This window comes from Gorilla gorilla, chromosome 13, assembly GCF_029281585.2.
Source record: "Gorilla gorilla gorilla isolate KB3781 chromosome 13, NHGRI_mGorGor1-v2.1_pri, whole genome shotgun sequence".
In the NCBI taxonomy this organism is placed as follows: domain Eukaryota; kingdom Metazoa; phylum Chordata; class Mammalia; order Primates; family Hominidae; genus Gorilla; species Gorilla gorilla.
Genome location: NC_073237.2, coordinates 25,657,500 through 25,671,818, shown reverse-complemented (window position 1 = coordinate 25,671,818; position 14,319 = coordinate 25,657,500). Strand labels below are relative to the sequence as shown.

The 14,319-nt window shown below is 36.9% G+C and overlaps 1 protein-coding gene across 10 annotated transcripts in view; it reads left to right on the top strand.

Moving 5' to 3' along the window:
• ZCCHC7 (zinc finger CCHC-type containing 7) overlaps positions 1–14,319 on the top strand; it is a 238,623-nt gene that overhangs the window by 169,416 nt on the left and 54,888 nt on the right. For all 10 annotated transcript variants that reach the window (XM_019034088.4, XM_019034084.4, XM_055351549.2 and 7 more), the window contains one exon: positions 12,407–12,450. In XM_019034088.4, the coding sequence (XP_018889633.4) occupies positions 12,407–12,450 (44 nt within the window). The remainder of the gene's footprint in view (positions 1–12,406; positions 12,451–14,319) is intronic.

The window sequence follows — 14,319 nt, the reverse complement described above, 5'->3', positions numbered from 1 at the left end:
ACTCTAGCCATACTGGCCTGTCTCCGGTTCCTTAAACACATCAGGAATATTTTTGCCTTAAGAACTTTGCTTTGGCTGTGCCTGCTGCCTAGAATGCTCTTACCTCAGAAGTACATGGCTAATTCTTCCATCTCCTTTAAGTTGTTGCTTAAATGTCAATGAAGGGTATTCTGTCTACCCTATGTAAAATTGTAACCCGTACCCAATTTCCATTACCCTGCTCTACTTTTTCTTTTTTCCAAAGCTCTTATGCCTCTCTAATGTACATCATTTACATATTTAATATGTTTGGTTTTTAATTGTTTCACTTTCCCACTAGACTATAAGTTCTATCAAGGAAAGCAATGTCTATTTTGTTCATTGATATGTATATCCCAAGCATCTAGAATAGTGCTTGCAAATGATAGTAATTGAGTTAATATTTGTTGAATAATAAACGAATGGTAAATATTGGGAATAATTGTAATGTTTAGTTTAACCCTGAATATACTGTCAGGTTTATTGGACCCAATTTTAGTTTGAAATTTTTTTGTTTATTTTGAGTGTTTCTAACTATTTGTAAGAATTTAGGCCAGGTGCAGTGGCTCATGCCTGTAATGCCAGCACTTTTGGAGACCAAGGCGGGTGAATCACTTAAGCCCAGGAGTTCAAGACCAGCCTGGGCAACGTGGCAAATCCCCATCTGTACAAAAAATACTAAAGTTAGCCAAGTGTGGTGGCATGTCGCAGTAGTACCAGCTACTTGGAGGGCTGAGATGGGAGGATTGTTTGCACCCGGGAGGCAGACGGAGGTTGCAGTGAGTTGAGATGGGGCTGTTGTACTCCAGCCAGAGCGACAGAGTGAGACTCTGTCTCCAAAAAAAAGGAATTGATAGTACATACTTTGATTCTTTCTTAAACGTCTTCCAAAGACTAGAGAAGAGTTTTACTTTTCTTCACAATAAAACTAATTCTGTTTCAGAGTTACTGTGTGGGTACATTGGATCCTTTTATAAATCTAAGATACTTCATGGCCTCCTGCCATATCTTGAAAAACTATACTGTTTCATCATCCTAGGAATAATTTTATCATTACTTATTCATTATTTCCAGTTGTACTGAAAAAGACTAAATTATTAATTTTTTAAAAAAACAGAAGAATGATGAAATTGCCTAGAAGGATAATGCAGGAGTGACATGAATCATCACTGTTACATCATCCTTCACTTTTATTATTGTGCTGCCTAAAGTATTGCATTATCTTTCAAGAATGTGCAATAGAAGTCTGGAGACACACTGTCTTTATAATCTTCTTTCACTTTCATTGAACAAGGCTGAGAATTCACAATTTTATATTTTCCACACAAAATGGCAAATAGGAAATTGACAAAACATGTTTTCACAATTTTTAGATGAATCAGAAGATGAATGCAAAGAGACAGGTAGTCTAGGTACTAGAACCTAATGATGTAATGAACTTCATCTTTTAAGTAATTCTCAGACTACGATTTTTCAGTGGATATTGGTAGATGTTTTTTCTAAAACTCAAGAACTGATAAGTGAATGATGTATTTCTGAGTAAAAAAAAAAGCAGAGTATTCTCATAGTTACTCATTCAACAGAACATTGTTCATCACACAATATATGACAGGAATCTGAATCATCCTGCTTTGATAAGGACATGTGATTTTTTTTATATTTTATGATATTTGTGCATCAAAATTTACTTCATCTGGTTTCTATCAAATGGGCAAATGCTGTAGACAGGTATATATGCAGGGGCGATTAGAAGGAAATAGATGATATAGAAATGAAAAATTTTTTTTCAATTGATCATTCTGATTGTTGCTTGTGAATCTAAAAGTGAAAATGTTTTACAGTTTTTTTGTTTTTGTTTTTGTTTTTTTGAGATGGAATTTTGGTTTTTGAGATGGAGTTTTCTCTTGTTGCCCAGGCTGGAGTGCAATGGTGCAATCTTGGCTCACCGCAACCTTCACCTCCTGGGTTCCAGTGATTCTCCTGCCTCAGCCTCTCGAGTAGCTAGGATTACAGGCATGTGCCACCATACCCAGCTAATTTTGTATTTTTAGTAGAGATGTGGTTTCTCCATGTTGGTCAGGCTGGTCTTGAACTCCCAACCTCAGGTGATCCGCCTGCCTTGGCCTCCCAAACCGCTGGGAATACAGGCGTGAGCCACTGCACCTGGCCATGTTTTACAGTTATTAAGCAAAGAAGAAATATATTTAAAATCTGATATGAGTATTTTTAAACAGATGTAGTCTAGGTTCATGCATGATAATTGATGAGTAGTTGCATTCCACATGTTGCATATTTCAGGTATATTTATGAAATAATATGCGTTTGCTGTCTTTATAGTCTCATTAAAATGTCTTATAAAATTATTTTTCATTATCTCTTTATTCTTCTATAAATTGTGAAATGACTTAGTTTATTAAAAGGTCCCATTGGACCCAGATAGTGAATGGTGAAAACTATTTTTCCTAGTATAAAGGAGCAGGAATATAATGAAAAGGCACTAGAGATGTGAAGATGACTAAACTTGGAGAGATGAAGTACTGGTGGCTGGTAGGGTAGTAGGTAGACTTTTTAGGCCAAGTAAATGAAACAACTAAACTGGTATTAAATTCAGAAAAATTAAAATGTTGTGTAAGAAGAAAAATAATGTACTTCATTCACTACATAGTCATTATATAAATTGAATATAAATTTAACCTGAGGATGGAGGGAGAAGAAATTCAGATAGGGTGTTATAAGATAATTAAATCCTCTTTTATTATGAATTTAGAAATTAGATAGATAAATCCATTAAAAAAAAACAGAATGAACATGATTTAGAAATATTCAAGTAAATACCAAAAGAAATAGCAAGAGGTGTAAGTGGTTGCCTCTTGGGAATGGGAGCTGGCATAAGGAGGAGAGAACTGGTATTGTTTCTTACATGGTATTTTAGTATTTTTAGAGTTTTTAAAAACCATGTGTATTGCTTTGATAAAAATTAATAGTAAAATATGAAACTGGATTTAGAGAGAATCTCGCTGGTATGTATCAAATGAAATTGAAGGCACAGGGAAAACAACAGTCTTAGATCTCAGGTGATGAACAACTGTAATGACTGGAAGGGGGAACCAAAGTACTGGCTTGGAAAGACATTTTAAAGGAATATAATGTGGAATTTTAAGACCTATTCTGATTGGACAATGGGAGTGAAGTATTAGGTTAAGATGCAAACAAACCTGTTTTGAGGCACTCGTAACAATAGGGGAGAAGGTATTTATGCCCATTTCAAGTGGAGTTGGAATGGTAGGTTGTGCTTTGGATATGTTATAGCTTGCAATGAATGTAATATAAACATTTGTGATATATCCTGTAAACAGTTTGAAGTATGAGCCTGAACATGTTTGATCTAAGGTCTGGAGGAAGATGTGAAGCAAATCTGACCTAAAAAAAATTATAGGAAAAAAGCAAATTGTTTTGGATTTGTTTCACCAAGGAGCAAGTAAGCAGAGAACCAGACACTGGAGAAAAAAAGGAGTCAGGAAGTAGACAAGGAAATGTTAAAAGAAATAATAGGATAACTGAAAGAATGTAGCTTCCAGATTGCTAGCTATCAGCAGATAGATAGAAACTTTTATACAGCCTTTAAATCTTCCCTAGAAACCTTTTTAAAAGTAGCTTCTTGATTAGATTTAAATGGGTTTTATTTATGCTTGTCATTTTACAGATATTGTAAATATACATATGGTATATTTTCTTTTTGCCTTTCGTGGACAGTTGGAGGTGGGGAACAGGCATCCATAGTCGGTATATTTAAAGGAAGAAAAAACAACTTCCATAATCTTGTTATGTTGACTGTTTCTGTTGATACATTTTCCCTTTCTTTCTTGTTTCTTAGTATGATTTGAGGGTCATTTTAAATTTCTGAATAAATATTTTGTAAGCCAGGTGGTTCACTGACTGAACGTTTGGGACAGAGGTAATGGGAGATGAGGCCTTCTCTCTCTCTCTCCATAGACAAAGGCCTTAATATGACTAATAACTTAGCGAAAGCTATCTATATGACCCTCTGCTAAGCACCTGTATTTATTTCCTCTTTCTTCTTCCTCCTCTACCTCTAAAAAAAGAAATCCCCATTTCTTTTACACACATGTTAAAAATAAAAAATTGTTTCTGGTAAATTTAATATGATTTAAAATAAGATGAACATTTTGATGCTTTACTTGCAAATTCTGCTATTAAAATGTGTTTTATTTAAACTATTGCCACTTATACAGTGAAAAATTTTAATGACTAAAACAGTTTTGTGACCAATGTTATAATTGAAAAGTATAAATTTGAGAAAACCAAGACAGAAAAAGGGAGCAGTTTCAGAAGAATGTAAGTGAATAAAGTGGCTTAGCCCTCAGGGGATTTGAATGTGGCATTGTGTGTATTTCAAAAGTTTCCGTTGAAAACAGATGCTGCTGATGAAGTTGGGAATAGTAACTTCATCTGTGGCTGTTTCAGTTGCTTATTAGAAGTGAGAAAGATCCCAAGGGGTTATCTGGTGTAGTGGAGTTAGGCTCAGGAAAGGATATGACATAAATATCTGGCAGCTTTGTCTGTGTGGTCTTTAATCCATAAACACTGGTTAGGTACAAGCATGATTATCTATAAACATGCAATTATCTTATTTCATGTGGATTCTGTTTCTACCACAGTGTTATTTCAGTAATGGCAGGGTTGTTTTTTGAAGTCCATTTTAATTCTTAAGAACTGGTTATTACAGAAATTATAAGTTTTTTCCCTAAACAAAGAGAACTGTCTTACTGAATTTTTATTATATAATGATAGTTCATTAAATTATTTACTGGCTTATGTGCCCCAATTCAGAACAGTACTTATTCATACAGTTGTCCATATGAATGTTTCCTTTTTTGCTTTTTCTTTTCAATTTTATTTTCTGATATTATTCATAGTATACAAGTTATTCTGATAACTGGATAGATAAAATAGATATGGTCTCAGTCCATAGAGCACTTTGATATAGAGAGGGAAATAAAATATTTATTGACATAGCCCTTAATACAGAGTTTAAAAGTGCCCAGGATCCTTGAAAATACAGATAAGATGCTTTCAGACTATGACTGAAGGAGAATTTACTTCTACTACTAGAGGGAATTCAAAGGAGATAGAAATGTTATTTAATTAATTAATTCAGTAAATATGAATACCTATGGTAACTAAGCAATCATGCTTTGATGTTTGGAATCTTCCAAACATCTATCTAAAGATAGAAATTACACAGTTAAGTCCAGATATTACAAAGTTGTGAGTGATCATCACTGCTTTTGAAGGGGTACCAGATAAGACTTCAGTGGAGGTGAGTAGGGACTTGATGGCAATATCCCAATTCCAAGTGGATGAATTGGGGGTGAATTCAGGTGTTCCAGAGAATAAATGTATAGGCATAGTTGCAGAGAACAACAGGAAACTGGGGAAATTATTAGGCATAGCTGGAACATTGGGACCAGGAAAATGAAGCAAGAGAAACAAGTAAAGGCCAAATCATGAAAGTAAAGGCCAAATCATGAAAGGCACGTTGTATAGTATACAAAGGAATTTTATGTGTATCCTGTAGGCAGCAAGGGACCATTCAGGGCAGAATGTATTCACATTTATATTTTAGAAATTACTTAAGTAGCAGTGGAATGAAAATCAGTGTGTGATAATAGAAATAGTCAGAAGATATTTCATAATCTGGGTAAGATATTAAGTGGTCCTGAGCTAAAATCGTGGCATTGAGGCTATTTTGGATACCCTATTTATAGTATTTGATATGAAAAGTGAGAGAGAACCTGAGTTGAGCTTTCTGGTTTGGAAAACAGACTATGGTGCAAGTCATTGAGATAGAAGACATACAAGGAAGGAGAAAGTAGGGGTTTTGTTTTTGTATCTTTAAGGAAGAGAAAATAATTCCATTTTAGTGAATATGAGTTTGAAATACCTGTGAGACATCCAAGAAAAGACATGGCTAGAGAAGCAAATTTGGTAGTTCTCACTATGGGCATATATGACATAATCTGGGAGAAAAGTTGTAGAAGAAAATGGGTAAAGTATGGAGTATACCAAGTAACTAGTGAAGAGGAAACCACAAAGGGGGACAAGAGATAGGAAAGCATTTTGTTCTATCAGCCAAGAGAATTGTAAATGCCTCCTAGAGGTCAAGTGAGAAAACTGCTGAATATTATCTATTTACTTTAGGTTGGTGCAAAAGTAGTTGTGGTTTTTGCCATTACTTTCAAAGGCATAAACCACAATTACTTTTGCACCAGCCTAAATACATTGATTTTGAGGAGCTGAGCCTTAAAAGATATTCAGAGTTTGCAATCATGAAAATTGTACTGGGTTGGGTGGAAAATTGGGCAAAAAGGTAGACAGTGTTGGAGATCAAGGGAATGCCATGAGCAAAAGTACAGAACTGGAAAAGCACATTACAGACATGACCTTTTGTTTTAAAATATTACAAATGTAAAAAAGATGTATAAAAAGAGAGTGTGGACAATAAGTTTTATGCTATTACTTTTATGGTATAACTGCCCAAATACTTAAGTTAACTGGTAGGAGAGTTATTTACAACCTTTTCTACTTTTCCTTTTTTCTTTTTTTTCCTTAACATTTCACTATGTTTTAGAGCGTTGAAAGAATGCCATCTCAGATCAGGGAGAGTTTTGGTTTCATGATGCAAGTACAGGAATAGATATTGAGAAAGTCCAAAGTTTTGGTTCCTTAAGGATTACAGGTATATACCAGCTATTGTGTCTTTTTTTTTTTTTCCCAATCTCTAACCATGAGCTCACAGTCTATAATGTATAGACACACAGATTATTTGGGGATAGAACAGTTGCTAACAGACCTACACACTTAGTTTTACTTACTTACTTTATTTATTTATCGCGAAGGTTGTCACGCGCTGTTGTCCAGGCTGCTGGCACGCAGTGGCGGCAGTGGCACCATGTTGGCTTACTGCAGCCTCAACCTCCAGGGCTCAAGCCCTCCTCCAACCTCAGCCTCCATATTAGCTGGGACTATAGGCATGCACCACCATACCTGGCTAGTTTGTGTGTGTGTGTGTGTGTGTGTGTGTGTGTGTGTGTGTGTGTTTCATAGAGATGAGGTCTTACTATGTTACCTAAGCTAGGCTCAAACAGTCCTCCCACCTTGGCCTCCCAAAGTATTGGAATTGCAGGAGTCAGCCACTGCATCTGGCCCACACTTGTTTTAGAAGCTATCTTACATATAGGAGACTGTTTTAGTGATGTAATCATCATAAATTAATTTGTTGTAGGCAGAATTCAGTATTGCTTTTTAAATAGCTCATTTTCCCAAATAGTATATACTTTTTGTCCTTTTTAAAAGCTTGTTGTTAATTAAATTAGCCTTCTATTGTTAAAAATTCAATTATTATGGTTATTTATTTAACACAGTAATGCTTTTTAGGTAGCATTAGATAGCACATATTATTCTACTATATGGTAAATTCTTTGAGGGCAAGCACCATGTCTAAGACATCTTTCTGTCTCCAAAAATGCCTTTTACATGAGAGAGATTCAGTAAATATTTACTGAAAATTAACTTGACACTATTAAATGGAAACTTTTTAAGGAAAGTTGCATTTACATTCTTAAATCACCATTAGTGGCAAATTCACCATTGATTTGTGGAATATTAAATTCTAGTTCATTGTATGCTGAATCATACATACCTACCTTTTGGTGAAATATAATAATGAGTTTTACAATTTTAGATGTAACAAATTAGGATATCTGGAAACTGTAAGGCATCTATGGCTTCCTTATAAGAAGGAGCTATATGGAAATTAGGCTGAGGAAATGGTTCTTAGTCTGTGGCACCTGCGGTGTAGATAACCAACTGGATATGCTGAACTGAGCCCTCTGTCTCAATAATCTTTGGTGATCTTTGGAAATACATTTTACTAGCTACTACCTTCTGTCAGATTGTCCCTAAAGGTCATGATAACCAGCTCTGTAATTATCTGTAGCTACTCTCTTAGTAAAGGAATGACGATCTTCAGCTCTTCTAACACAGCCAAATGTAAGCAGATTAAGTATAACTAAAGCTTGGGGTGAACTAGCTTCTATCTTTCAGAAATCTAGCCCATATTCTTCCCCAGAACGTTTGAAATGTGAATGCAGTCTGATATCAGTAAATAGCTAAATTACCACTGCATCTCCGACAAAATAGAAGTTGCCCTTTTTTGCCCTATGTTGGAAAGCACACACATAAAAAAGTGAACATTAGTGTAAGCATAATGGACAGGGTTGCTTTGAAGACTAAATGATGTTTAAAGCAATTTATAGCCCCTGGATCACCATGCACATATAAAGATGTTTCTCATAACTACTATGCAGTAATTGTATGTATGTGTAATAAAGATAGCAGAATAGTTCCACAAATGGGGGCAAAGTGTAAAAAAATAGACTGTAGGTTATGGGTCACCCCCATGACCTAGTCACCTCTGACCAGGCGCAACCTCCAACATTGGGGATTACAATTCAACATGAGATTCGGCCAGGACATATATTCAAACTATATCAATATCATCACCAGATGAATAGCTAAACAAATTGTTATATCCATACAATGGAATACGGCTTGGTAATAAAAAAATGAACAAATTGCTAATACCCAACAACAGGGATGAATCTCAAAAATATTCAGGAGGAAATGAGACAGACACAAAATAGTACATAACGTATAATTCCATATATGTGAGGTCCTGGAAGGGGCAAAACGAATCTATCGTGAGAGAAGGCAAATCAGTGGTTGCCTCAGGTGGGGGATTGACTGCACATGTGCACAAAGTAACATTTTGGGATGATGGAAATGTTCTACATTTGATTTTTATAGTGATTACCCAGGTGTATACATTTGCCAGATTGAATCCTACTGTATTTTTACATAGGTACATTTTATTACATGTAAAGTACACCTCGTTAGTTTCCTTTGCGGCCCTGCCTTCTGTAACTTTTTTCCTTCTCTCCCTAAAATTGAGGTATTATCCATTCTTCTGAATTTACCATAGCATTTGTTCGGCCTTCTCTTACTCCTTCTTTCTCCTTTCGTTTGTCACCTTGTCCTCTACTAAGGCTATAAGCTCTTTACATCTTTCTTTACCCTCTAGCACCTTGCTCATTGTAATCTTCCAATAGATGTTTGTTAAACGGAGTTGATTTCATACAAAGAAAGAATTACCAGCTGCTGCTTTGATCACGGCTCTGAAATTTGAACAGAATCACAATCCCAGTTATCAGCAAGAACAACCCTATAAAAGCAGCTATGGGTTGATGACAGGCATTCTTAGGGCAGTCTTAATTTTACACTTCAGGGCAGTCCCATTTAACATTCTATGGCATTGGGTGGTGGACACATGGAAGATGAGTGTTCCTGGGCCCCATGGAAAGTCCTCTTTAAGGCGAATTACCTTGTGCTAGTTGCAAAGGTCTGGAAGATTTAATTCAGGTAAATTACCCAACGTGACAATGTGTATAATTCCAGTAATGAGAGAAAATTAGAATCAGAAATTTAGTACTAGAAGGTGCCACCATGGATGCCATTTATTCTAACCCATTGTCATACAGACCCAGAGATCTTAAGTATCCTGCCCAACACCACACAGCAAATTAGCGGCACAGTTAACTCTAGAAGCCAGATTTCTATCAAGTACCATACCCAGAATTTAACAAGTTGGAGAATTTGCTGTTTGTGGAGGTTCTGAGGAGTTGCCCTAGACAAAGCTTTCCTTGGGGTGAGATTTTGAGTTTAGACACAAACAGAGTAGGTAAAGATCAAGGGCAGGAAGCTGCTGTCATTACTAGGTTCAAATCAAAACTGGAACCTTGGAGCCATGGCAGGGACAAGAATTGCCTTATGTGTTCCTGGTGATGTCTTTGCTTCGTATACCACTTGAGAAATACTGACTTTATCTTTTGTTGAAACTTAGTTTGTATACTTGTTGATGAATTTTCTATAGTAAGAATATGAATATGCTATAACTTTTTGAGGAGTTGTTAGTACAGTTGACCCTTAAACAACACGGGTTCGAACTTCATAGGTCTGCCTATGAGCAGCTTTTTCTCAACCAGAAATGGATTGAAAATACAGTTTTCATAGGCTGTGAAACCCACATATATAGAGGGCCAACTTTTTATATGTGCAGGTTCTACAGGGCTGACGGGAACTTGAGTGTGCAAGGATTTGTTTCTACCAGGGTAGTCTTGGAACCAATCCCTCATATATACTGAGGGACAACTGTACATAAGAATATTTTTGAATCCCACAGGATTGTTAAAACAATCTGAATAGAGTTGATCTCCCTCCTTCAAACCTTCCTTTTTCACTGTTTTCTGTTTATGTGTAAATTTGGAGAGTGGTAACAGTTGCCATTTTGCATTTCATTGGTTTATATTTCGTTTTTTAAGAACAATTTTAAGTCAGTCTTATAGTTAACATAATTTCAAGTGGTCATTTTGAATTTTAATGATGAAAGACATTGAGATACAAAAAGCAGCTTTGAAAGTTGTAGCAAAGCATGCTCCGTACATGGATCCTTTGAATGAAAGAATAATAGCATGGATGGTTGATGAAGGAATAGAAGCTGCTGCTATTTAATGTATTCTTCACTCTCAGTACATGGATACAGCCTCCAAATGTTACAAAGAAAATAATCATCTGCACAGCATCTCTGCATACCTGTGGATTGGTCTTTTTGTAAAGCAGCCTCATGGTTTTCTTAGAAAAGTTTTTTATTTAAAAATATATCTCTAGACACTTACTCCTGGTAGGCCTGGGAAAATGTAGATTACTTCATGTCTCTTCAAAAGCCTTTCAAAGAAACAAGTCAAGCTTGATTTGTGTTTTTGAGATAGATGAAAGTAGTAAGGTAGGAGGACAGAGGAAATCTTAGCTTTAAAGGGAGAAAAAGATCTTTCAGTCCTTTTGTCAACACTTTAGTTTCTGCATTAGTCATAGGTCCCTTACCCCTTGGCCATGGGTGGACCAAAGGAATAGCAGCCATTTGCACGTTTGTGAAAGGACAGTGGAAAGAAAAGAAAATAGCTGATACAAGAAAATGTGGGAGATTATTTCCCCCACTAGGTTTTTACAGTTGTATTTTTAGATTAATCAGTGGTTTCTGGATATTTGGCCTCCTTTTTTTTCTTTTATTTTGCTGTTTTTGATGTTATAAAATGCAGTGCTAAGAACCTAACCCTATTAGTGAGATATTATTCAGAGTCTAATTTTTTTATTGTTATAATGAAAGTCACGTAGAATGCAAAGCTAGTGGACACAGTTAATACTCATATTTGGTAGAAATACTTTTCCTCTACCAAGCTGAGTTCAAATTGGGGGCCTGCAAGTTAACTGATACTGGACAGGTTAACTGGAGAAAAGATAAGGTTTATTCACACTTGAAGGAGCACTCAATATCAGTAACTCTGAAGAAGAGTTTAGAGGGTTATAGAAGTAAGAGGTTATGCCTCTTGCTGTGGCACACCACAGATGCCAGCACTTTGGGAGGCTGAAGTGGGCGGATCACTTGAGCTCAGGAGTTCGAGACCAGCCTGGGTGACATGGTGAAACCCTGTCTCTACCAAAAAAATTACAAAAATTAGCCTAGCGTGGTGGCAAGTTCCTGTAGTCCCAGCTACTCAGGAGGCTGATGTGGGAGGATTGCTTAAGCCTGGGAGGCAGAGGTTGCAGTGAGCCAAAATGGTACCACTGTACTCCAGTCTTGGCAACAGAGCAAGACCCTGTCTCCAAAAAAAAACAAGAAGTAAGGGGCTATATACCAACTTAACAAGAGGGGTTAGTTTAGGGAGTCAAAGGACAGAAAGATCTCATTTACACAGTTTTTTTGTTATGTCTCAGTGCCCAGTGTCAGTCATCTCCCTCCTGTGGATCCTCCTGGAGGTGTGGGAGGGTTGTGACAGCTGCCTCAGTAAAGCTCTGCTTTAGTCAGATAAAAGAAGTTAAGATTTCATTCTGCATCTGCTGTTGTATTTTTGGGCCCTTCACTGATTTTTTTTTGTTTTAATATTTGTATGTAGTCTGATGCTTTTCCATGTATTTTCACGTACTTCATTTTATTCTCACAGGACTTTTTAGGCAGACAGGGCAAATACTATTATCCCATTTCACAGGTCAGAAAACTGAGACTCAGAGAGGTTAAGTATTTGTCCAGGGCCACATAATTAATAACAGAGCCAAAATAAGAATTTCAGGTATTCAACATTTCTCAGTGTACCTTTGGGGTCCAATTTGAGTACTCATAAATTGTGTAATCTATTGTCAATCTATAAGTCCTTTAAAAGTGCTACGGTTAAGTAATATTTTATTTGTTTTGTAGGAGAAGATGGTATAAACTGGTTCATCAGTGACAAAGACATTGAGGTAAAATCAAATTGTTTTTAAAATTCAGAATAATAATTTCCTTTGCTTCATAGTTTATTGTGATAACTTTTGGAACATGAATAAGTTTAAGTGGCTTATAAGAAAACATTTGATTTTAGCATATGAGTGATTTAACTCTTCAGAAACTTGGTTCAGCCTTGAGTTTTGTCAGTGAGTTAATAGCTGTAATCATCCAGTCCCCTTTCCCTTTCTGTTTCTCTCCTGCGGTGAGTCCTCTCAGCCCATATGGCCTGGCACCACTAAAAAGATCAACACCGGAAATAACTGCTTCTTCAGTGTAAGGAAATGGTTAGTCTATTTTTAGGATGTGGCAGGTGTTTGTCTTTGTCAATTATTAGCCTTAATTGTGGCAGATGCTACAAAAAGAGAATAATTTTATAACTTGGTTTTGGGAGATAGCTAGATTGTACTTACTTGTGGTCCACTTGGCCAGTTCAGCAAAATAACAAATAAAAGATGAAAACTTTTTTAAAGATGGAATTCTACCAAACAAGCTAAAGCATGGTTGGGATTTACAGTTCCTCTTTAGATATTCCATATGATATGCATTGTTGGTATTCTCTTACAAGATCCTAGATTTAGATTAGAATATGGGACAGTTAGAATTGGGTCACTCTGTAGGCAGAATGGATCTTAAAAGGATTCCAGTGGAAAGAAATTATCTCATTCCTTTATTTCTATAAAGGAAGACTGGATTATCAGTCTTTTATTATCATCCAGTCTTGTAGGCAGTAACCCTGTGCTGTTCAAAAGAATGGATATATTGGGTAGCTGTACTAACTTTACAAAAGACAAAGTCATAAAAACACCATTCCCTAACTCAAAATTTAAGCAGCCCTCTCATTCAGAAAAACATGGTGTACATTCAGTTATAGAAATCAGCAGTGGCTGGCCGGGTGTGGTGGCTCACACCTGTAATCCCAACACTTTGGGAGGCTGAGGTGGGTGGATCACCTGAGGTCAGGAGTTCGAAACCAGACTGGGCAACATGGCGAAACTCCTTCTCTACTGAAAATACAAAAATTAGCCAGGTGTGGTGGTGGGCGCCTGTAGTCCCAGCTACTCGGAAGGCTGAGGCAGGAGAATCGCTTGAACCCAGGGAGGTAGAGGTTGCAGTGAGTCGAGATCACGCCACTTCACTCCAGCCTGGACAAAAGAGTGAAACTCCGTCTCAAAAAAAAAAAAAAAAGAAAGAAAGAAAGAAAAGAAGTCAGCAGTGGCTTTGACTGAATGCTACCGCGGTGTCTAAGTGATGCATGTCAGTACCCCTGCTCAATCTGAAACATAAGTAGAGAAAGATTAAAAAAAAAAAAATCACATGGAGAAGTATAAAAGACTCAGCAGGTGGGAGGGGCAGACAAAAAGCAGTAGAGTTACCTTTATGGCACCTCCTTTTATGTTTTTCTACCTCTTTTTTTTTTTTTTTTTTTTTTTTGAGATGAAGTTTCGCTCTTGTTGCCCAGGCTGGAGTACAATGGCACAATCTCGGCTCACCACATCCTCCACCTCCCAGGCGCAAGCGATTCTCCTGCCTCAGCCTCCCAAGTAGCTGGGATTACAGACCTGCGCCACCACGCCCAGCTAGTTTTGTATTTTTAGTAGAGATGGGGTTTCTCCATGTTGGTCAGGCTGGTTTTGAACTCCCGACCTCGGGTGATCTGCCCACCTCGGCCTCCCAAAGTGCTGGGATTACAGGCGTGAGCCACCACGCCCGACCTCTACCTCTTTTTAAGAGAACAAGAGAGATCATAAAGTTCCCCTGTGGCTAGGTTCTAAGTTGAACAGATATAACTAATAATTCTCTTGCTTTATCAAGGTAATGGAACTGACTTGAAGCTTGGTGTATCT